Source organism: Cervus canadensis, chromosome 1, assembly GCF_019320065.1.
Source record: "Cervus canadensis isolate Bull #8, Minnesota chromosome 1, ASM1932006v1, whole genome shotgun sequence".
Lineage (NCBI taxonomy): Eukaryota > Metazoa > Chordata > Mammalia > Artiodactyla > Cervidae > Cervus > Cervus canadensis.
This window is the reverse complement of record NC_057386.1, coordinates 20,875,368-20,896,392: the sequence shown is the minus strand read 5'-3', so window position 1 is coordinate 20,896,392 and position 21,025 is coordinate 20,875,368. Positions and strand designations below refer to the sequence as shown.

Sequence of the window (21,025 nt, the reverse complement as noted above, 5' to 3'; positions counted from 1 at the left end):
GCAGTGGGCCTCCCTGGTGGCTCAGTAGTAAAGAACCCACCTACAGTACAGGAGACACAGGTTTGATCCCTTGGTTGAGAAGATCCCCTGGAGGAGGAAATGGCAACCCACTCCAGTATTCTTGCCTGGGAAATCCCATGGACAGAGGAGCCTGGATGGCTGTAATCCATGGGGTCACAAAGGGTCTGACATAACCGAAGAGACTGATCACATAATAACAAAAGTGACAAGATAAGGGTTAGAGTCACAGAGCAGATCAAATGTGAATTCAAAATTAACCCTTTCCAGTTACACTTTCATGGGGCTTCACCCTTGTATCTGATCAGCTGCCAAAGGCTCCACCTCCTGATACTGTCACATTGGAGATTAGGATCTCAACATACGAGTTTGGGGCACAAAAACATTTGGCCCATAGTGCTAGTTTTGTTGTTCTTCGTAACACTTACCACTTGAAACAGTTATGCTTGTTGGATTCTTTTTTTTAATTTAATGTATTTATTTTAATTGGAGACTAATTACTTTACAATACGGTAGTGGTTTTTGCCATACATTGACATGAATCAGCCATGGGTGTACATGTATTCTCCATCCTGAACCCCTCTCCCACCTCCCTCCCCATCCCATCCCTCTGGGTCATCCCAGTGCGCCAGCCCTGAGCACCCTGTCTCATGCATCGAACCTGGATTGGTGATCTGTTTCACATATGATAATATACACGTTTCAATGCTATTCTCTCAAATCATCCCATCTTTGCCTTCTCCCACAGAGTCCAAAAAACTGTTCTTTACATCTGTGTCTCTTTTGCTATCTCTCATATAAGGTCATGGTTACCATCTTCCTAAATTCCATATATATATGTTAGTATACTGTATTGGTGTTTTTCTTTCTGACTTACTTCACTCTGTATAATAGGCTCCAGTTTCATCCACTTCATTAGAACTGATTCAGATGTATTCTTTTTAATGGCTGAGTAATATTCCATTGTGTATATGTACCACAACTTTCTTATCCATTCATCTGTTGATGGACATCTAGGTTGCTTCCATGTCCTGGCTATTGTAGACAGTGCTGTGATGAACACTGGGGTACATGTGTATTTTTCAATTCTGGTTTCCTTGGTGTGTATGCCCAGCAGTGGGATTGCTATTTCATATGGCAGTTCTATTTCCAGTTTTTAAGGAATCTCCACACTGTTCTCCATAATGGCTGTACTAGTTTGCATTCCCACCAACAGTATAAGACGGTTCCCTTTTCTCCACATCCTCTCCAGCATTTATTGTTTGTAGACTTTTGGATAGCAGCCATTCTGACCAGCGTGAGATGGTACCTCATTGTAGTTTTGATTTGCATTTCTCTGATAATGAGTGATGTTGAGCATCTTTTCATGTGTTTTTTAGCCATCAGTGTGTCTTCTTTGGAGAAATGTCTGTTTAGTTCTTTGGCCCACTTAAAATTTTTTTGTTGTTGTTTATCTTTCTGGAATTGAGCTGCAGGAGCTGCTTGTATATTTTTGAGGTCAATTCTTGGTCAGTTGCTTTGTTTGCTATTATTTTCTCCCATTCTGAAGGCTGTCTTTTCACCTTGCTTATAGTTCCCTTCATTGTGCAAAAGCTTTTAAGTTTAATTAGGTCCCATTTGTTTATTTTTGCTTTTATTTCCATTCCTCTAGGAGGTGGATAATAGAGGTGCTGTGATTTATGTCAGAGAGTGTTTTGCCTACGTTTTCCTCTAAGAGTTTTGTAGTTTCTGGTCTTATGTTTAGATCTTTAATCCATTTTGAGTTTATTTTTGTGTATGGTGTTAGAAAGTATTCTAATTTTATTCTTTTACAAGTGGTTGACCAGTTTTCCCAGCACCACTTGTTAAAGAGATTGTCTTTTCTCCATTGTATATTTTTGCTTCCTTTGTCAAAGATAAAGTATCCATAGGTGCATGGATTTATCTCTGGGTTTTCTGTTTTGTTCCATTGATCTATATTTCTGTCTTTGTGCCAGTACCATACTGTCTTGATGACTGTGGCTTTGTAGCACAGTCTGAAGTCAGGCAGGTTGATTCCTCCAGTTCCATTCTTCTTTCTCAAGATTGCTTTGGCTATTCGAGGTTTTTTGTATTTCCACACAAATTGTGAAATTGTTTGTTCTAGTTCTGTGAAAAATACCATTGTTAGCTTGATAGGGATTGCACTGAATCTATAGATTGCTTTGGGTCATATACTCATTTTCACTACATTGATTCTTCCAATCCATGAACATGGTATATTTCTCCATCTATTTGTGTCATCTTTGATTTCTTTCATCAGTGTTTTATAGTTTTCTATATATAGGTCTTTCATTTCTTTAGGTAGATATACTCCTAAGTATTTTATTCTTTTTGTTGCAATGGTGAATGGAATTGTTTCCTTAATTTCTGTTTCTCATTGTTAGTGTATAGGAATGCAAGGGATTTCTGTGTGTTAATTTTATATCCTGAAACTTTACTATATTCGTTGATTAGCTCTAGAAATTTTCTGGTGGAGTCTTTAGGGTTGTCTATGTAGAGGATCATGTCATCTGCAAACAGTGAGAGTTTTGCTTCTTCTCTTCCAATCTGGATTCCTTTTACTTTTTTTTCTGCTCTGACTGCTGTGACTAAAACCTCCAAAACTATGTTGAATAGTAGTGGTGAGAATGGGCACCCTTGTCTTGTTCCTGACTTTAGGGGAAATGCTTTCAATTTTTCACCATTGAGGATAATGTTTGCTGTGGGGTTATCATATATGGATTTTATTATGTTGAGGCTTTTATTATTATGTTCCTTCTATGCCTGCTTTCTGGAGGGTTTTTATCATAAATGGATGTTGAATTTTGTCAAAGGCTTTCTCTGCATCTATTGAGATAATCATATGGCTTTTATCTTTCAATTTGTTAATGTGGTGTATCACATTGATTGATTTGTGGATATTAAAGAATCCTTGCATCCCTGGGATAAAGCCCACTTGGTCATGATGTATGATCTTTTAAATATGTTATTGGATTCTGTTTGCTAGAATTTTGTTAAGGATTTTTGCATCCATGTTCATCAGTGATATTGGCCTGTAGTTTTCTTTTTTTGTGGCATCTTTGTCTGGTTTCGGAATCAAGGTGATGGTGGCCTCATAGAATGAGTTTGGAAGTTTACCTTCCTCTGCAATTTTCTGTAAGAGTTTGAGTAGGATAGGTGTTAGCTCTTCTCTAAATTTTTGGTAGAATTCACCTGTGAAGCTGTCTGGTTCTGGGCTTTTGTTTGCTGGAATATTTCAGATTACAGTTTTGATTTCTGTGCTTGTGATGGGTCTGTTAAGATCTTCTATTTCTTCCTGGCTCAGTTTTGGAAAGTTATAATTTTCTAAGAATTTGTCCGTTTCTTCCAAGTTGTCCATTTTATTGGCATATAGCTGCTGATAGTAGTCTCTTATGATCCTTTGTATTTCTGTGTTGTCTGTTGTGATTTCTCCATTTTCATTTCTAATTTTGTTGATTTGATTCTTCTACCTTTTTTTCTTGATGAGGCTTATTTAATTCTTTACTGCCTATCTCCCCTCAGTTGAAAGGAACTCTCACACACAGAAATCCCTTGCATTCCTATATACTAACAATGAAAAAACAGAAAGAGAAATTAAGGAAACAATACCATTCACCATTGCAACAAAAAGAATAAAATACTTAGGAGTATATCTACCTAAAGAAACAAAAGACCTATACATAGAAAACTATAAAACACTGATGAAAGAGATCAAAGAGGACACAAACAGATGGAGAAACATACCGTGTTCATGGATTGGAAGATCAATATTGTCAAAATGGCTTATTCTACCAAAGCAACTATAGTTCAATGCAATCCTACATCAAGCTACCACAACGGTATTTTTTCACAGAATAGACCCAAAGAATTCACAATTTGTATGGAAATACAAAAAACCTTGAATAGGCCAAAGTAAACATTGAGAAGAACGAATGGAACTGGAGGAATCACTGCTGACTTCAGACTCTACTACAAAAAGCAAGTCATCAGACAGTATGGTACTGGCACAAAGACAGAATATGAGATCAATTGGAACGGATAGAAGAGCCCAGAGTAAATCACGAACCTATGCGAAAAACTCTTTATTGGTTTGACAAAAAAGGAGGGAGGAGAGATCCTGCGGTGTGCCAAGTCTGACAAGAAGTGTTTTTTGGCCTTAATTGTGTCGACAAAAAACAATCCTCCCTTCGAGTTTATAACTAAGTGGTTTGATTTAAGTTTCTGGGAAATCTCTTTGACATTAGATCGGTGTAACATATCCACCACTTTTTTGAGAGAATTATTTTGAATACTATAAAAGAAATCATCTGTTGTAATTCTAATGTGCTATCTACAGCATAAAATAAATCATGTCATATTTAACTAAGGGGAGTTTTAGAACGAATCTATTATATCGTTAACAGCACCAGCAGACAACAATTTATATAATCAACACTAGAGAGGAGATCTGTCATTAGGCATACATCTCTTCTTTCGCACACAAAATTTACAGGTCACTAGGATCCTCTGTCTCCATGACCCCCTCACCAGAATAATGGAAATAAAAGCAAAACTAATACCTAATTGGTGACGCTTCAATTAAAAAGTTAATACGAGTGATAGCATTTTTATGGGTCTACGCTGGACATATTGAAAACTCATCTTAGGATGTCAAGGTGAAATAGTTCAGCCGTTCTAGATTGGCGAGCAATATGATAATATGCTTATTAAAGGATGAAAGAAAACTAAGACAAAGGATTAATCTCAAAAATATACAAGCAACTCCTGCAGCTCAATTCCAGAAAAATAAATGACCCAATCAAAAAATGGGCCAAGAACTAAACAGACATTTCTCCAAAGAAGACATACAGATGGCTAACAAACACATGAAAAGATGCTCAACATCACTCATTATCAGAGAAATGCAGATCAAAACCACAATGAGGTACCATTACACGCAGTCAGGATGGCTGCTATCCAAAAGTCTACAAGCAATAAATGCTGGAGAGGGGGTGGAGAAAAAGGGAACCCCTTACACTGTTACTGGGAATGCAAGCTAGTACAGCCGCTATGGAAACAGTGTGGGATTGTCTTAAAAAACTGAGAATAGAACTGCCATATGACCCAGCAATACCATTTCTGGGCATACACACCGAGGAAACCAGATCTGAAAGAGACACGTGCACCCCAATGTTCATCGCAGCACTGTTTATAATAGCCAGGACATGGAAGCAACCTAGATGCCCATCAGCAGTTGAATGGATAAGGAAGCTGTGGTACATATACACCATGGAATTTTACTCAGCCGTCAAAAAGAATTCATTTGAACCAGTCTTAATGAGATGGATGAAACTGGAGCCTCTTATACAGAGTGAAGTAAGCCAGAAAGATAAAGAACATTACAGCATACTAACACATATATATGGAATTTAGAAAGATGGTAACGATAACCCTATATGCAAAACAGAAAAAGAGACACAGAAATACAGAACAGACTTTGAACTCTGTGGGAGAAGGTGAGGGTGGGATGTTTCAAAAGAACAGCTTGTATATCTATTATGGTGAAAAAACAATGATCACAGCCCGGTGGGATGCATGAGACAAGTGCTCGGGCCTGGTGCACTGGGAAGACCCAGAGGAATCGGGTGGAGAGGGAGGTGGGAGGGGGGATCGGGATGGGGAATACGTGTAAATCTATGGCTGATTCATATCAATGTATGACAAAACCCACTGAAATGTTGTGAAGTAATTAGCCTCCAACTAATAAAAATAATAATAATAATAAAAAAGAAAGAAAGGAACTCTCCCCACCTTGAGAGCTAGTCTTAATTTCATTCACTTTCTGTCCTGACACCTCAGACAGTTCCAGGCACTGTTGTAGGTACATTTTAAATGCTATTACTTCAAGTGGAATTGAACTGAACTTACAGAGAAGAAACTCAAATGACTAATAAAAAATATTTTAAATGCTTATTTTCTGTATTAATAAGAAAACAGAATTTTAAAATAACAGGATACCATCATATCCATATGTATTGCCAATATTTGCTAAATCTGTTAAAATTCCTCAAATTTGAATGTAATAGAATCACCCAGAGGGCTGTTAGGGTATTGCTGGGTATATAAATAAATGCTGTTACTTTTGTGCATATATTGTGAAAAGAATACTACGATCAGGCTAAATAACTTGTCCATCAACCATTACAAGGTTCCCTTTTATATGTGGCTATGTCTGTTTTAAGAATATTTAAGATCTATCCTCTTAAGAACTTCAAGTATCAGTACAGTTCAGTTGCTCAGTCGGATCTGACTCTGCACTGACCCCATGGAGTGCAGCATGCCAGCCTTCCCTGTCCTTCACTAACTCCAGAAGTTTGTTCAAACTCATCTTCATTGAGTCAGTGATGTCATCCAACCATCTCATTCTCTGTTGTCCCCTTCTCCTTCTGCCTTCAATCTTTCCCAACATCAGGGTCTTTTCCAGTGATTTGGCTCTTTGCATCAGGTGGCCAAAGTATTGGAGCTTCAGCTTCAGGATCAGTCCTTCCAATGAGTATTCAGGACTGATTCCTTTAGGATTGAGTGGTTTGATCTTCTTGCCATCCAAGGGACTCTCAAGAGTTTTCTCCAACACCACAGTTCAAAAACATCAATTCTTCAGTGCTCAGCTTTCTTTATGGTCCAACTCTCACATCCATACATGACTACTGGAAAAACCATAACTTTGACTAGATGAACTTTTGTCACAAAGCAATGTCTCTGCTTTTTAATACACTGTCTAGGGTTCTCACAGTTTTTCTTCCAAGGAGCAAATGTCTTTTAATGTCATGGCTGCAGTGACCATCTGCAGTGATTTTGGAGCCCCCCAAAACAATGTTTCCATTGTTTCCCCATCTATTTTTCATGAAGTGATGGGACCAGATGCCGTGATCTTTGTTTTTTGAATGCTGAGTTTTAAAACAGTTTTTTTCACTCTCCTCTTTCACTTTCATCAAAAGGCTCTTTAGTTCCTTCCTCTCTGTCTGCCATAAGGGTGTTGTCATCTGCGTATCCGAGGTTATTGATATTTCTCCTGGCAATTTTGATTCCAGCTTGTGCTTCATCCAGCCCAGCATTTCACATGATATACTCTGCATATAAGTTAAATAAGCAGGGTGACAATATCCAGCCTTGATGTACTCCTTTCCCAATTTGAAACCAGTCTGTTGTTCCATGTCCAGTTCTAAATGTTGCTTCTTGAACTGCATAAAGGTTTCTCAGAAGGCAGGTCAGGTGGTCTGGTATTTCCCATCTCTTAAAGAATTTTCCAATTTGTTGTGATCCACACAGTCAAAGGATTTAGCATAGTCAATACAGCAGAAGTAGATGTTTTTCTGGAATTCTCTTGCTTTCTCTATGATCCAATGAATGTTGGCAATTTGATGTCTGGTTCCTCTGCCTTTCCTAAAGCCAGCTTGAATGTCTGGAAGTTCTCGGATTACGTACTATTGAAGCCTGGCTTGGAGTATTTTGAGCATTTCTTTGCTAGCGTGTGAGATGAGTGCAATTGTGTGGTAGTTTAAGCATTCTTTGGCATTGCCTTTCTTTGGGATTGGTATGAAAACTGACCTTTTCCAGTTCTGTGGTCACTGCTGAGTTTTCCAAATTTGCTGGCATATTGACTGCAGCACCTTAACAGCGTCATCGTTTAGGATTTGAAATAGCTCAACTGGAATTCCATCACCTCCACTAGCTTTGTTCACAGTGATGCTTCCTAAGGCCCACTTGACTTGGCATTCCAGAATGTCTGACTCTAGGTGAATGATCACACACATCTAGGTCATTAACATATTTTTTGTATAGTTCTTCTGTGTATTCTTGCCACCCCTTTTTAATATCTTCTGCTTCTGTTAGGTCCATACCATTTCTGTCCTTTGTTGTGCCCATCTTTGTATGAAATATTCCCTTGATATCACTAATTTTCTTGAAGAGATCTCTAGTCTTTCCCATTCTATCGTTTTCCTCTATTTCTTTGCATTGATCACTGAGGAAGGCTTTCTTATCTCTCCTTGCTATTCTTTGGAACTCTGCTTTCAGATAGGGATGGGTGTATTTTTCCTTTTCTCCTTTGCCTTTAGTTTCTCTTCTTTTCTCAGCTATTTGTAAGGCCTCCTCAGACAACCATTTTGCCTTTTTGCATTTCTTTTTCTTGGGGCTAGTCTTGATCTCTGCTTCCTGTACAATGTCACAAACCTCTGTCCACAGTTCTTCAAGCCCTCTGTCTATCAGATCTATTCCTTGAATCTATTTGTCACTTCCACTGTGTAATCGTAAGGGATTTGATTTAGGTCATACCTGAATGGTCCAGTAGTTTTCCCTACTTTCTTCAATTTAAGTCTGAATTTGGCAATAAGGAGTTCATGATGTGAACCACAGTCAGCTCCTAGTCTTTTTTTTTTTTTTTTTTTTTTTTTGCTGACTGTATACAGCTTCTCTATCTTTGGCTGCAAAGAATGTAATCAATCTGACTTCCTAATTGACCATCTGGTGATGTCCACATGTGGAATCTTCTCTTGCGTTGTTGAAAGAGGGTGTTTGCTATGACCAGTGCATTCTCTTGGTGAAACTTTGTTAACCTTTGCCCTGCTTCATTTTGTACTCCAAAGCCAAACTTGCCTTTAACTCCAGGTATCTCTTGAATTCCTACTTTTGTATTCCAGACCCCTATGATGAAAAGGACATCTTTTTTTTTTTTTTTTTTTTGGTATTAGTTCTAAAAGGTTTTAAAGGTCATCATAGAACCGTTCAACTCCAGCTTCTTTGACATTAGTGTTTGGGGCATAGACTTGGATTACTGTGATATTGAATGGCTTGCCTTGGAAACAAACAGAAGTCAATTTCAGGTACACAATACAGTATTATTAACTATCATCATAATTTTGTACATTAAATCACCAGAACTTATTCCTCCTACATAACTGAAATTTTGTACCCTTTAACCAATATCTTCCCATTTCTCCCATCCTTCAGCTCCTGGAAACCACCAGTCTACTTTGCTTTTATGAGTGTGACTCAGATTTCACATATAAGCTGGATCATGCAGTATTTGTCTTTCTGTGTCTGGCTTATTTCACTTGGCATAATGCCCTCCAAGTTCATCCATGGTGTCTCAATGTCAAGATTTTCTTCTTTGTCTTCCTTCCATTATGTATATTTACCTTTATCCATTCATCCATCCAGTGGATAAAAAATTTCAAGTGAGAAGAGAAACAGATCACCCTTTTTACTGTTATGAGTTCTTCAGTATTTGCTGAAGGAGAGATTCTGAAGATGTGTTTGGGGTACTAATAGCCACCTCCCTCCCCAGGTAACAATCATGAAGGATGTTTATTTAAAATCAGTTTTACTCTCTCTTAGTCACACCTCACATGTAACTGACATTCAGAGAATAAGCTCTGGGTTCGATCCTAATATTTCTACTTACTATAACCATAAGAGAAAAAAATTAGTCACGCAGTTTCTAGTGCTTGGTTGGCATTTAATAAACGTTAGTGCCTGTCCTTCTTCTTGTAGGCCTTTGGAAAAGGAAAGGTAGAATGTTTGAGAAATGTTAGCTGTTGGACTTTACTGAGTAAGATTCCATAACTAACATGTTTATCATATTCAGATGAGACCTCTTGCCTCCGTGGTCCCACTGGTTCCCTGCTGGCCTGAGTCTCTGCTGGGACACATTGTGTTTAGTGAATGTTAACAAATGGTAATAAAGACCTTTAAGGAGAGGATTAAATGACAAGTCCTCCTTCACTTTCAAGTGGCTTTTATATGAAGTATGAACACATAGAGCGAACACTTTAAAAGGAATGAATACAAATGAGAATCATCACTGCTTTGCAAGAGGAAAGTTTATTAGGAGATTAACAAAGGGATTTGGGGAACTACAAGACAGATCAAAGCAGCAGAGAGAACCACAAAACTCCTCATGTGACACCTTCCCAGCCCAAACCTGTCAGACCATCAGGTCACAAGAAATTGGCCTTGAATTAAGAGGATCAGGTGGGCCTGGACAGTCTCTTTCCAGACTATGAATTATGGTGGTGACTGGGGTACTATCCAATGGCTGATGGTTGTCAGAGAGCAGGGCTGGTCCATCAACGGTCCTCTGTCTTCACACAGTCCTCCTGCTGGCCCTGGCTGTCTAGCAGGGCCCAAAGCGGGAGCGGGAGCCACAGGGGTTGCAGGGATTGGTGATGCAGGACCCAATTGATGACGCGTTGGTCGTGGCACAGGGGTTGCAGGGCAGCCTAGGACACAGAACCATTAGCTCATCAGCATGAGATGGATAATAACAAAAATTAAGGAGGGAGTTCAACCCAAGGAGACTGGGGACAAACAGAAGCCATTCTCTGACTTCTTAGGAAGCCAAGTCTTATTCGGATCACTCCTTCTGCAAAGCTTAGAGATGGGACAGAAAAGAGCAAAGAAGCCTTGAGATGTAACCCAGCTCTATATGCCTGGAGTTGTGGGGAAGGCCCTTTATCCCTCCTCACCTGTGAGACAGATTGATAATATATACCGCACAGATTGTGTTCATGAAAATACTTGGTTAGGTGAAAAGTGCTGGACCCTAGAAATATTTGAGTCACCTCCCCGTTTTGATACTCAAATGCTCATCCATAAGGTGGTTTCCCTGATCCCCACTCTGCCTTTCTCGGGGGAATCCCAGCCAGGATCCATGAAACAATAGGTTTGAAAGTGGGGATTAAATCCAAAAGCACTATTCAAGTACATGTGATGGTGGTTATAGGTTTGTTTTCTCTTTTGCTGAAGGTACAAAGCTTTATTTACCCATCAACTTCCAAAAGCTCACCAGTGGGGGAAACAGTCAAGGCTCAGGAGTATCTTTTGAAGCAGAAAATACCTTTAGGCCTGGCAGTGACAGCAGCACACACCCTGCACTTCCCACTGCTGCAGTATTAAACTCTAGTCTTTGCAGACATATTGGCATCTGAAACTTGACCTGGGAAACCCCTGTTTTGTCCTTTGGTAAGACCGTGCATGTACCATGCAGGGGAACCACATGCTCGGTACTCACTTGCAGTCCTCGCTGTCCAGCAGTCCCCGGTACGTGTTGATCTCACACTCCAGCCGGGCCCGCACATCCAGCAGCACCTGGTACTCCTGGTTCTGCCGCTCCAGGTCACTCCTGATCTCTGCCAGCTGTGACTCCACGTTGCCAATCAGGCCCTGCACCTGGGCCAGCTGGGAGCTGTAGCGGGCCTCCGTCTCTGTCAGGGTGTTCTCCAGGGAGTCTCTCTGTCAGGGGGAAAGGGGAGAAAGGTCACAGAGCTGCTCCTTCAGGGACTTCTCCATCACTTCCAAACAAGTCACAAGCTCGAAGAGCTCAAGAGAGGGTGGCCTGGAGGGCATCCCAGTGCCCCTGACTCCCTGACCTCACCTCCTCACCAGGAGTCTCATCAATACCCACCAGGTTGTGCTGGGCCTGAAGTTCCACCTCCAGGGCGTTGACCGTGCGTCTCAGCTCGATGATCTCTGCCTGGCAGGACTGCAGCTGCTCTGAGCTGGACACCACCTGCTTGTTCAGCTCCTCAGTCTGAAACACCAAAGGGCAGAAGGCAGGATCAGACTCCACCTGAAGGGCCCCAGGGAGCTGAGGGTCCTGAGAGACCACGTGCTGAGCTGCTCACCTGCCTGATGTACCATTCCTCCACGTCCCTGCGGTTGGTCTCCACCAAGGCCTCGTACTGAGCCCTGGTCTCATTGAGCACACGGTTGAGGTCCACAGTGGGGGCGGCATCCACCTCCACGTTGAGGCGGTCTCCCAGCTGGCTCCGCAGGGTGTTGACTTCCTGATGGAGAAAGGGAAAAGAATGAACTCGTAGAAAGAAATCTATATATAAATTCTCTTTGAGGGAGTCGAATGTGGTGGAAAGATTGCATTAGAATTTAGGACACATGTTGACATAAAACTTGATGAAGTTACTTCCTATGAGTCAGGCCTCCTGTCTGAGAGTCTCCACATCTGTATCATGAGGCTGCTTGATTGCTAATGTTTCTTCCCACTCCAAGATTCTACCATTTCTTTTTTACTTTTCCTTTGCTCAGTGATAAACCTGGCATGATAACTGGTTTATAATCATTGCCACTTAAATGCTACTTAAATAGAGAGAAACTAGGCTTAACTGGTCCCATTTACTTCACGTCTTCTTATCATCACACACTGTCCATGAGGGGTTTTGTCCTCTTCATCAAAACATCTAATAATTGAGACATGCATCTGATATCCTAGTATTACATTCAACTATGAGTCTGAATCAACCATTATTTCAGTGCCTTCATTTCTCCTATTTTCCTATCTATCCATCCATCCTTCCATCCATTTATTCTAGCTTGGGTTCTACTATCTAGGGGACACATAAAACAAAGAAGTTTGCTATCTCCTTTCAGTCTCAGTCATTAATGGGAAGACAACCTATTCAGAAGACAACCAATCTTATCAAGAAGTAGAAAGTATTTTAAAGCTCTCGCCCCAAATGGAAATAGATTAGCTGACCACACTCTTTTAGGTAAAAAAAGTAAGCTTCCCCAACAACCCACCAAGGGTGTTTTGAGCATCCAGCAAAATGTTCTCAGCTCTAGGATGTCTAGCAAAGACCTAAAAGACCTACATTATCCTGCTCAGGGAAGTTACAGGACTCTCAGTATAGAGATGTCAGGGGCTGGGACTCTCTTACCTGCTCATGGTTGCTCTTGAGGTAGATCAGCTCCTCCTTCAGGGACTCCACCTGGGCCTCCAGGTCGGACTTGCACAGGGTCAGCTCATCCAGGATCCTACGCAGGCCATTGATGTCTGACTCCACCAGCTGCCTCAAGCCCAGCTCCGTCTGGTACCTTGCACACACAACCAGCAATCAAAGGAGGTCAAAGAGGAAGACTTTTTCCTAGGCTTTACTTGGCTTTACTTGGCTCGCCCCTTCTAATTCATTACATTGTGAAATATTTGGAATTTTTGCAGTCTTTTGAAAGGGAAAAAGACCACTGCGCAGAGTGAAAAGACTTATTTCCTCCCTGAGACCCACAGAGAAGGTATTGGTGGGGCACCCCTGTATAGTTTTTGTTGTTGTTTAGTCGTTAAGTCATGTCTGACTTTTGCAACCCCATGGACTGTAGCCGGCCAGGCTCCCCTGACCCTGGGATCTCCCAGGCCAGAATTCTGGAGTGGGGGGTGCCATTTCCTTCTCCAGGGGATCTCCCTGATCCAGGGATTATCAAACCCGCGTCTCCTGCATTGCAGGCAGATTCTTTACCATTGACCCACCAGAGAAGCCAATGTATAGTTTAAATCTACCTTTTACTTCATTTGTTCTGATTCCCCATCACAGGCTGCTAACAACTAAGCCCTGTTATCCTCCGTTCTCAAGTGAGTTGGTGACTTCACTAGCCCGCTATGGACTTCCTCACCTTCCTTTCCAACCACCCTGAGAAGCAACCTGGTATCGTGAGAGCAGCTCTGGATTAGAAGGCACTGAGATTCAGCCCTGCCATGAGGACAGTGGTAAGCTCTTTAATCTCTCTGAGCCTCGATTTCCTCATTTGTAAAATGGGAACCAAACTGACATGTCAGGGTCACACAGTTTTGAGGACATTAGCCCTCTGTGGCCCCCTAGGCCTAGCAAAGCAATATGGCTATTTTTTCCTACTTCATCTTGCTCCACCCACCCCACCCAACCCAAAAAAAACATGTCATCAGGTTGGCCCAAAGATGAAAAAATGATATAGGTAGAATCACACTGCAAACTATGAAGTCTCATAAAAATGCAATGGATTCTTACAATTATAGTGGTCATACCTAGAAAAACTGATGAATTCTCTGAAATGAATTTTGCCTCCCATTTGTGTCATTTAACTTTTTCCAATGGGCTGATCATAACTAAACTGTATTAAGAGACTGGTGTGGAATGCACTTTTAAAGTTGATCCAGACGTTAAGTTGAAAAGGGGGGAGAATAGATGGCTGCTTGAGCTCTTTCACACTAAATTTAAAACACAGAATTCTTGCTTCCAGTGAGGAGACTGCCATTTAACCTAACACACCAAATGCAAGAAACCTCCCACTCTGATCGCAGACAACTTCTGCTTGCATGCTTCCAGGACAGAGTTCCTCACTTTGCAACTCAGCCTGTCCATTACTAAATTGGTCTGATTATGAGAGAAATCTTACTTGGTCCTGAAGTCGTCCGCAGCCAGCTTGGCATTGTCGATCTGCACCACCAGCCTGGCATTCTCTGCCTTGTTGGCCAGGATCTGGGCACAGGATTAATTGTGAAATCAGTTGTAGTAAGAATGAATGTCTCATAACTTAAAATTAAAAACTATTTTCTTTCAAACAGACATTCCTTCCAAAAAGCTTTGAGTCTTCTCACATTCTCAGTTTGAGGATAAGGGGAGGATTCATTAATAGAGCTGATCATTTCACAACTAAAACAGTCAAGAGGAAATGTGCCTTTGTCATAAATTCTTCTCTTCTTGGCCTGCCTCTTGTTTCCTGCAGGAACTGAACATACTGGGAACCAAATCTCACATAGGGTGAACAGTGTTCCTATTTGCTTAGTGGGAGGTGGGGTGCTAAACCCCAAAAGCCCCCAAGAAAACAAAGACAAGTTGGTTATCCTATACTCACACACCACCATTCCAGCCCTGCTGACCACTCTCCACTCTCCCCCGACATAGCCCTGGACAAAGCTTTTGCACAAAGCTTCTGCCTCTACCTGGAATGCCTGGATGCCCTCACCCACCTAGCAAGACCCCCTGCATAGGCCACATTCACCCTCCTTCCCCAGTTCCTGCAGGAGTCACTTCTTCCAGGTGCTCCCACAGTAACTGCACCTAGCCAGGTAAACATCTTATCACCTTACTGTGGCTATTTGTTTCCTATCTCCCCTATTACCCTGTGAGCTCCTGAAGGAAAGAGGCACCCACTCAGTACTTCATCCCTTGCTTCAGCACTGTGCCTCATTCTCACTAAATGTGCAGAAATCAGTGCACGATCTCCAAATCCCACACCGCCTTTCTGACACTCACTTTGCCAGAACTGCTGAATGGTGGACAGTCAATTCTGTCAGAGAATCAAGGGCTTGTGTGATTGAATATAAACTCCTCCTCATCCTTCAAACGCTGCTCAGATAGTGCCTCTTCTGAGAAGCCCTCCCTGACCTACACGATGTATTAAGCCCCACTTCTATACTCACTCTGTACTTATCCCACTTCTACTCCCATATTTTTGGCCCTGAATTCTCACGTGTATGCACACTTGCTCTGTGTATACTAGGGAAGATTTTGGAGTTGGTGGCTCTTTTACTTTGTTATAGACACACTCTCTTGTTACATCTTTAAATATCACGCAGGAAATTCTAGCTCCAAGAAATAATTCAGGTGCATATCATTATGTTTTAATGCTATGCATGCTGCATGTTTGCATGCTAAAGTCATTTCAGTCGTGTCCAACTCTTTGCAACCCTATGGACTGTAGCCTGCCAGGCTCCTCTGTCCATGGAATTTTCCAGGCAAGAATACTGGAATGGGTTGCCGTTTCCTTCTCCAAGGGATCTTCCCAACCCAGGGATCCAGCCCGCGTCTGTTACATCTCCTGCATTGGCAGGCCAGTTCTCTACCACTAGTGTTACCTAGGAAGCCCCTTTTAATGCTAAAGTCTCTGAAAACAAGACCAGAATACCATAATAGGACTAAAGCCTCAGTCAGTCTGGTTTTAAACAAGAAGCAGTGTTAGATTGCTATGACCGACTTTGGTCTAATGCCTCATCCTGTCCCCTGTCTGTACCCCTCCTTCATGGGGCATCCCACATCGATTCTCTAGGACGACGTGATGTGTCTTATGTAAGCCAGTGACTTCTATGTCTCTGTCCTCATCATTTTCAACATTAGGTTTGACCAAACTTAAATCCGTTTGAAAGTGGGTATGTCAAATTGAGATAAATAGTTCATCGATTGGCAGCTCATCAGTTGGCAGTGCCCACCCCCTCACCTTCTGCTGGAGCTCCTCGATGGTCTGGAAGTAGGACTGGTAGTTGGGGCACACGAGGGGCTCCTGCTGCTGGCTCCGCTCCAGGATGCGGCTCTCTAGCTCCGCATTCTCCCGCTCCAGCTGCCGCACCTTCTCCAGGTAGCTGGCCAGCCGGTCGTTCAGGAACTGCATGGTCTCCTTCTCGTTGCCATTGAAGGAGCCCTCGCAGAACCAGTTGCAGCTGCCCACGTTGGCGGGGATGTTGCAGGCCCCGGGCAGGGTGGTGCCACAGCAGCTGGAGGGCACGCAGGGCCTGGAGGAGCAGCTGGAGCGGAAGCTCAGGTTGGGCAGGCAGAAGTTGTAAGACATGGTGCTGGAGGGAGCAGAGCTCTGAAGGTCCGTTTCTAAGCCTGGTTCCTTTCTGTGGTGTAAGTCCTGGTCTTCTCCAGGTCTTTATATTCTGTCAGTGGTGGGTGTGGTAGCCACGCTTAGCGTTACCACTTTTTGCCCTCTCTACCAATTTTTCCATGTTATTTAGCCACCTCACGCGAGTCCTTTACCTCATAAAATGTTTTACTCGGGCTTCTTGCTAAGTCAGGACTCATCAACAATCATGCTGGTTGGTTAAGGAAGAGCTTCAAAGTGACCCACCCATATCTTGCCAACAGCAGCACTTACTCATGGGCTATAGAGTTAGTGATAGCTATGCCCTGTCCTCCAGAGTTGGGGGCACTTCTTCTACACAAGGAAAGGTCAGTGGCTCATCTACCTCATGCTCAGTAAAGACTCTGTGAGAAAAAGCAGACTATTTGGTAGGGAATCCTGGAAGTTGAGATTGGAAAGGATTATGAGGTCATCCTGTCCAAGGTCCTTTTGCCAGGTGGAGGCAATTCTACCCTCTTCCTAGGGGGCTGCAGGAAGCCCCCCAGGCTCCATTTCTGTTATTACTCAATGTTCACAGAACATTAAGAAAACTAACATCTTGAGATCACCTACTCTTCAGGAAGAGTTTACTCTGTGCTTATACAAAGTATGACGTTTGTTGACTTAAAAAACACTCAGAACCTAAAAGTTGAGGGCTATGTTTTATTCAGCAGGAATTTTTAGGACTTCAAGCCTGGGATACACCATCTCAAGTAACTCTGAGAGAAATGCTTTGAGGAGGCGAGGTGGGGAGCCAGATTATACATAAATTTTGCAACAAAGGGCCAGTAGTCTGAATGTCAAAGGTTATTGTTAAAGGAAAACCAGATATCCCAAGTTAAGGACTTTAGTGCTTTCCTATGTATGAGAAGATGCAAGAGTCTGGGCTCACTGAAATCATTCCTTTGATATGCATCTCGGCTCTCTGGGGCCAGTATCCTGTAATTTCACATCCTGAGTTTCCTCAAGGCTCATCGAGGGGAATGGCTGCAGTCTGATGGCTAGATGGCAGATATTCTTTCTTTCCTGAGTTCCTTCAGGATTCACCAGCTCACCAACGATGGTGACTGCAATCATTGAAGACTATGACACCCTTTGTTTACTGATATGGCAGGGAATATCCATTTCTCATGTTGTTAGAATGGCTTCTGCTTACTGGGAACCCACTGTGCTAAGCACCTTATTTATACTGTCTCTTTAAATCCACACATAACACTGCAGGGTTTGCAAATGAGGACACCAAACCTTTAAGAGATTGTTCAAGGTCACAGAACTCCTGCATGGTGGAGCCAGCATTAAAACCCCCCACTTCTCTGATTCCAATGGCCTTGCTCTCTTCTTCACACTATCTCCCTCTTCCAATCTTCTCACTGCTGAGATGCAATGATGCACAGAAGGGTTGAGTGCAACGGGGCTCAACCACTATTAGGCAATATCACCTCCTAAATTACAATTGGCCAAGAATTAAAAGTTTGTTCTCTATCAAAGAACCAAAGGTCACTTCTATTCTAGTTAAAGGAAGTCTACTAAAAGAAAATGTAATACCCACTAAAAGCTTGGGAGGAAAGGGAGATTTACTAGGTTCGATGTCAAAATGCCTGATCCCAGTTTTCCAAATGGTGTGCATGCTATGTGTGCCAAGTCACTTCAGTCGTGTCCTACTCTTTTTGACCCTATGGACTATAGCCCACCAGGCTCCTCTGTCCATAGGATTCTTCAAGCAAGAATACTGGAGTGGGTTGTCATGCCCTCCTCCAGGGGATCTTCCCGACCTGGGGTCAAACTCAAGTCTCTTACATCTGCATTGGTATGTGGGTTCTTTACCACTAGCACCACCTGGGAAGCCCTTTCCAAAGGATGTGACTCTAAAAAAAGTCATCACATTAAGTTACATGCTTTCTTTTTTTTCAGTTGAGAATTATGTTTTATCCAGTGGACTTCCTGAGGGCTTAAGCCCAGAAGACAGCCTCTCAGAGAGCTCTGAGAGACTGCCTCAAAGGGGTAAGGGAGGATCCAGGATGTATGGGAGTTTTGCAATAAAAACTAGGTAGTCAGAATATCAAAGGATAACTGTTAATTAAAGAAAACCAAATATCTCAAGTGAATGAATTTAGCACTTTTCTAAGTATGGGAAGATGTAAGAGTCTGGGCACAGTGAAATCATTCCTTTGATATGCACCTCAGCTATCTGAAGAATTGATGCTTTTGAACTGTGCTACTGGAGATGACTCTTGAGAGCTCTTTGGACAGCAAGGGGATCAAACCAGTCAATTCTAAAGGAAATCAACCCTGAATACTCATTAGAAGGACTGATGCTGAAGCTGAAGTTCCAACATTTTGGCCACCTGATTCAAAGAGCCAATTCACTGGGAAAGACTCTGATGCTAGGAAAGACTGAGGGCAGGAGGAGAAGGAGGTGACAGAGAATGAGATGGTTGGATGGCATCAGCAACTGAATGGGCATGAGTTTGATCAAACTCTGGGAGATAGTGAAGGACAGGCAAGCCTGGCATGCTGCAGTCCATGGGGTCGCAAAGAGTCAGACACAACTGAGAGTAACTGAACAACATTTGGGGACAGCATCCTGTTTTTCTCCATCCTGAATCCCCTCAGGGGCTGGCTGCAATGTCTGATGTCTTGTTGACTGCAACATAAGGTATGTGACATTCTTCATCCTCTGAACCAAAGTACCTGATCAATTAACACACAAAAGTCTTTTAAGATAAAGGCCTGCTCAAAGGAGGCACTAGAGAATGACTTAAATAAGACTAGTACATGCGCGTTCAGTCATGTTTGACTCTTTGCCACCCCATAGACTGCAGTCTGCCATGCTTCTCTGTCTATGGGATTTCCCAGGCAAGAATGCTGGAGTGGGTTGCCATTTCCTTCTCCAGGGGATCTTCCCAACCCAAGGACTGAACCAGCACTCTTGCATTGCAGGTAGGTTCTTTACCACTGGTGCCACCTGGGAAGCCCCTAAATAGGACTAGTTTTTGTTAAGTAAACATTGTGCCTCCCTTAGATTTAAATTACATGTTTCATTGGCATTTCAACACCATCTATATATTTTGGCAAACATATTCTACCCTTTTGCTATTCCAGATGGAGACATGAAACATGAGGATTTTATGTTCAATCTATCAGTGCGCAAGATATGAAAAATACTCCTTAAAGTAGCTACTTTTAGTAGCTAAAGTTCCTTTTAGTAGCTACATGCTAATTCCTCCCATATAGCCTTACTCAGATCACCCCTTCTTCTAACTTGCTCTCACTGGACTCTTTCTTTTGGTTATCCTCACTGAAAGCAAGTCTTCATCTCCAAGAGAGTGTGCTTATCTTGGGAACCAGTCCAGTGAGTTGGATAAAAACCAAACTGAATAGCATCTTCAGTGGGTCAGATACACATTGTGACTGTAAAATTATAATGTATGTTTTCTTGGGTGATTCTGAAAGTCATTTCCAATGTGGAATTTCAACTATGTATTCATAAAAGACAGCAGCATTGGAATAAACTTGTATTCTTCCAGAAGGTATGTTTTTGATAGGGACAAAGTAGGTAATTATATAGTTCATCCCACTAGAGAATTATAAGTAAAGAAAGAGTATAGAAGACCCTGTAAGTTAATGATTACTCAAGAAAGCAGGTTTGCTTAACCATAAAAAAGCAGGCATGCTTAGCAACAAAAAAAATCATGCAACAGAAGCATGAGACATGACTCAAAACAACAAAACAGTGGTGTCATAAGAGCCACATTCTGCCCAGTGAGCTCAGTAAGTTAATGACTCCTAGGATATGCTCTCTACACAGATAAAAAAAATTATGGAAAGGTGAAATTTCAAAGTAAAGATCCTCATTATACTGAAACCTGAAATAATTTTTCCATTGTGCCATGACAGTTCTGGCTTGACCATGTAGAGACAAGAAAACCCCCCAACCCAACTTGGAGGAGGAGCTGATGATGGAAGCATGACGTCTACTCAAGAATGAGGAAGAAAGTGGTCTTTTCCCCCTCTTCACTTTTTCCTTTGATTATGAAACTGTAGCCCTCTAAGTTCTCGGGGCAGCACTCTCTTGTCCACCCACTTGTAATCCTCACAAGTATCATATTCTAATAAATCATTTATTATCTATCTTTTTGTTTCTTGCTGAATTCCTTCTGGGCTAAGACATAAAGGACCGAGGTCTTCAGAGCCCCCTGAAATGCCACTTAGCAGTTTCATTTTGAAGGTAATTATATCCTTGCCCACATTCACAATCGACAATCTGCTCCTCCTGCCTGAATCTCTACCTTTAGGGAGATGTGGAACAGGTGTGTTAGTTCAAAATCACTACCAAATTGAAGCATTCCTGGACAAGATCTGATAATGTAAAGCCAATTTGATGTTTTGTTGTTATTTAGTCACTCAGTCTCGTCCAGTTCCTTTGCAACCCTATTGACTATAGCCCTCCAGGCTCCTCCGTCCATGGGATTTCCCAGGCAAGGACTGGAGTGGGCTGCCATTTCCTTCTCCAGGGGGTCTTCCTGACTCAGGGATCAAGCCCAAGTCTTCTGCATTGCAGGCGAAT

At 42.1% G+C, this 21,025-nt stretch overlaps 1 protein-coding gene across 1 annotated transcript; it reads right to left on the bottom strand.

Moving 5' to 3' along the window:
• Positions 1–9,881: 9,881 nt before the first annotated feature.
• LOC122441990 (keratin, type I microfibrillar 48 kDa, component 8C-1-like) lies at positions 9,882–16,461 on the bottom strand. The gene is made up of 7 exons (XM_043469183.1): positions 16,057–16,461; positions 14,236–14,318; positions 12,750–12,906; positions 11,703–11,864; positions 11,483–11,608; positions 11,090–11,310; positions 9,882–10,298 (listed from the first exon to the last, which is right to left on the bottom strand). Exons 1-7 carry the CDS (start codon positions 16,402–16,404, stop codon positions 10,193–10,195), a joined length of 1,203 nt encoding a protein of 400 aa, XP_043325118.1. The 5' UTR covers positions 16,405–16,461; the 3' UTR covers positions 9,882–10,192.
• Positions 16,462–21,025: the final 4,564 nt, after the last annotated feature.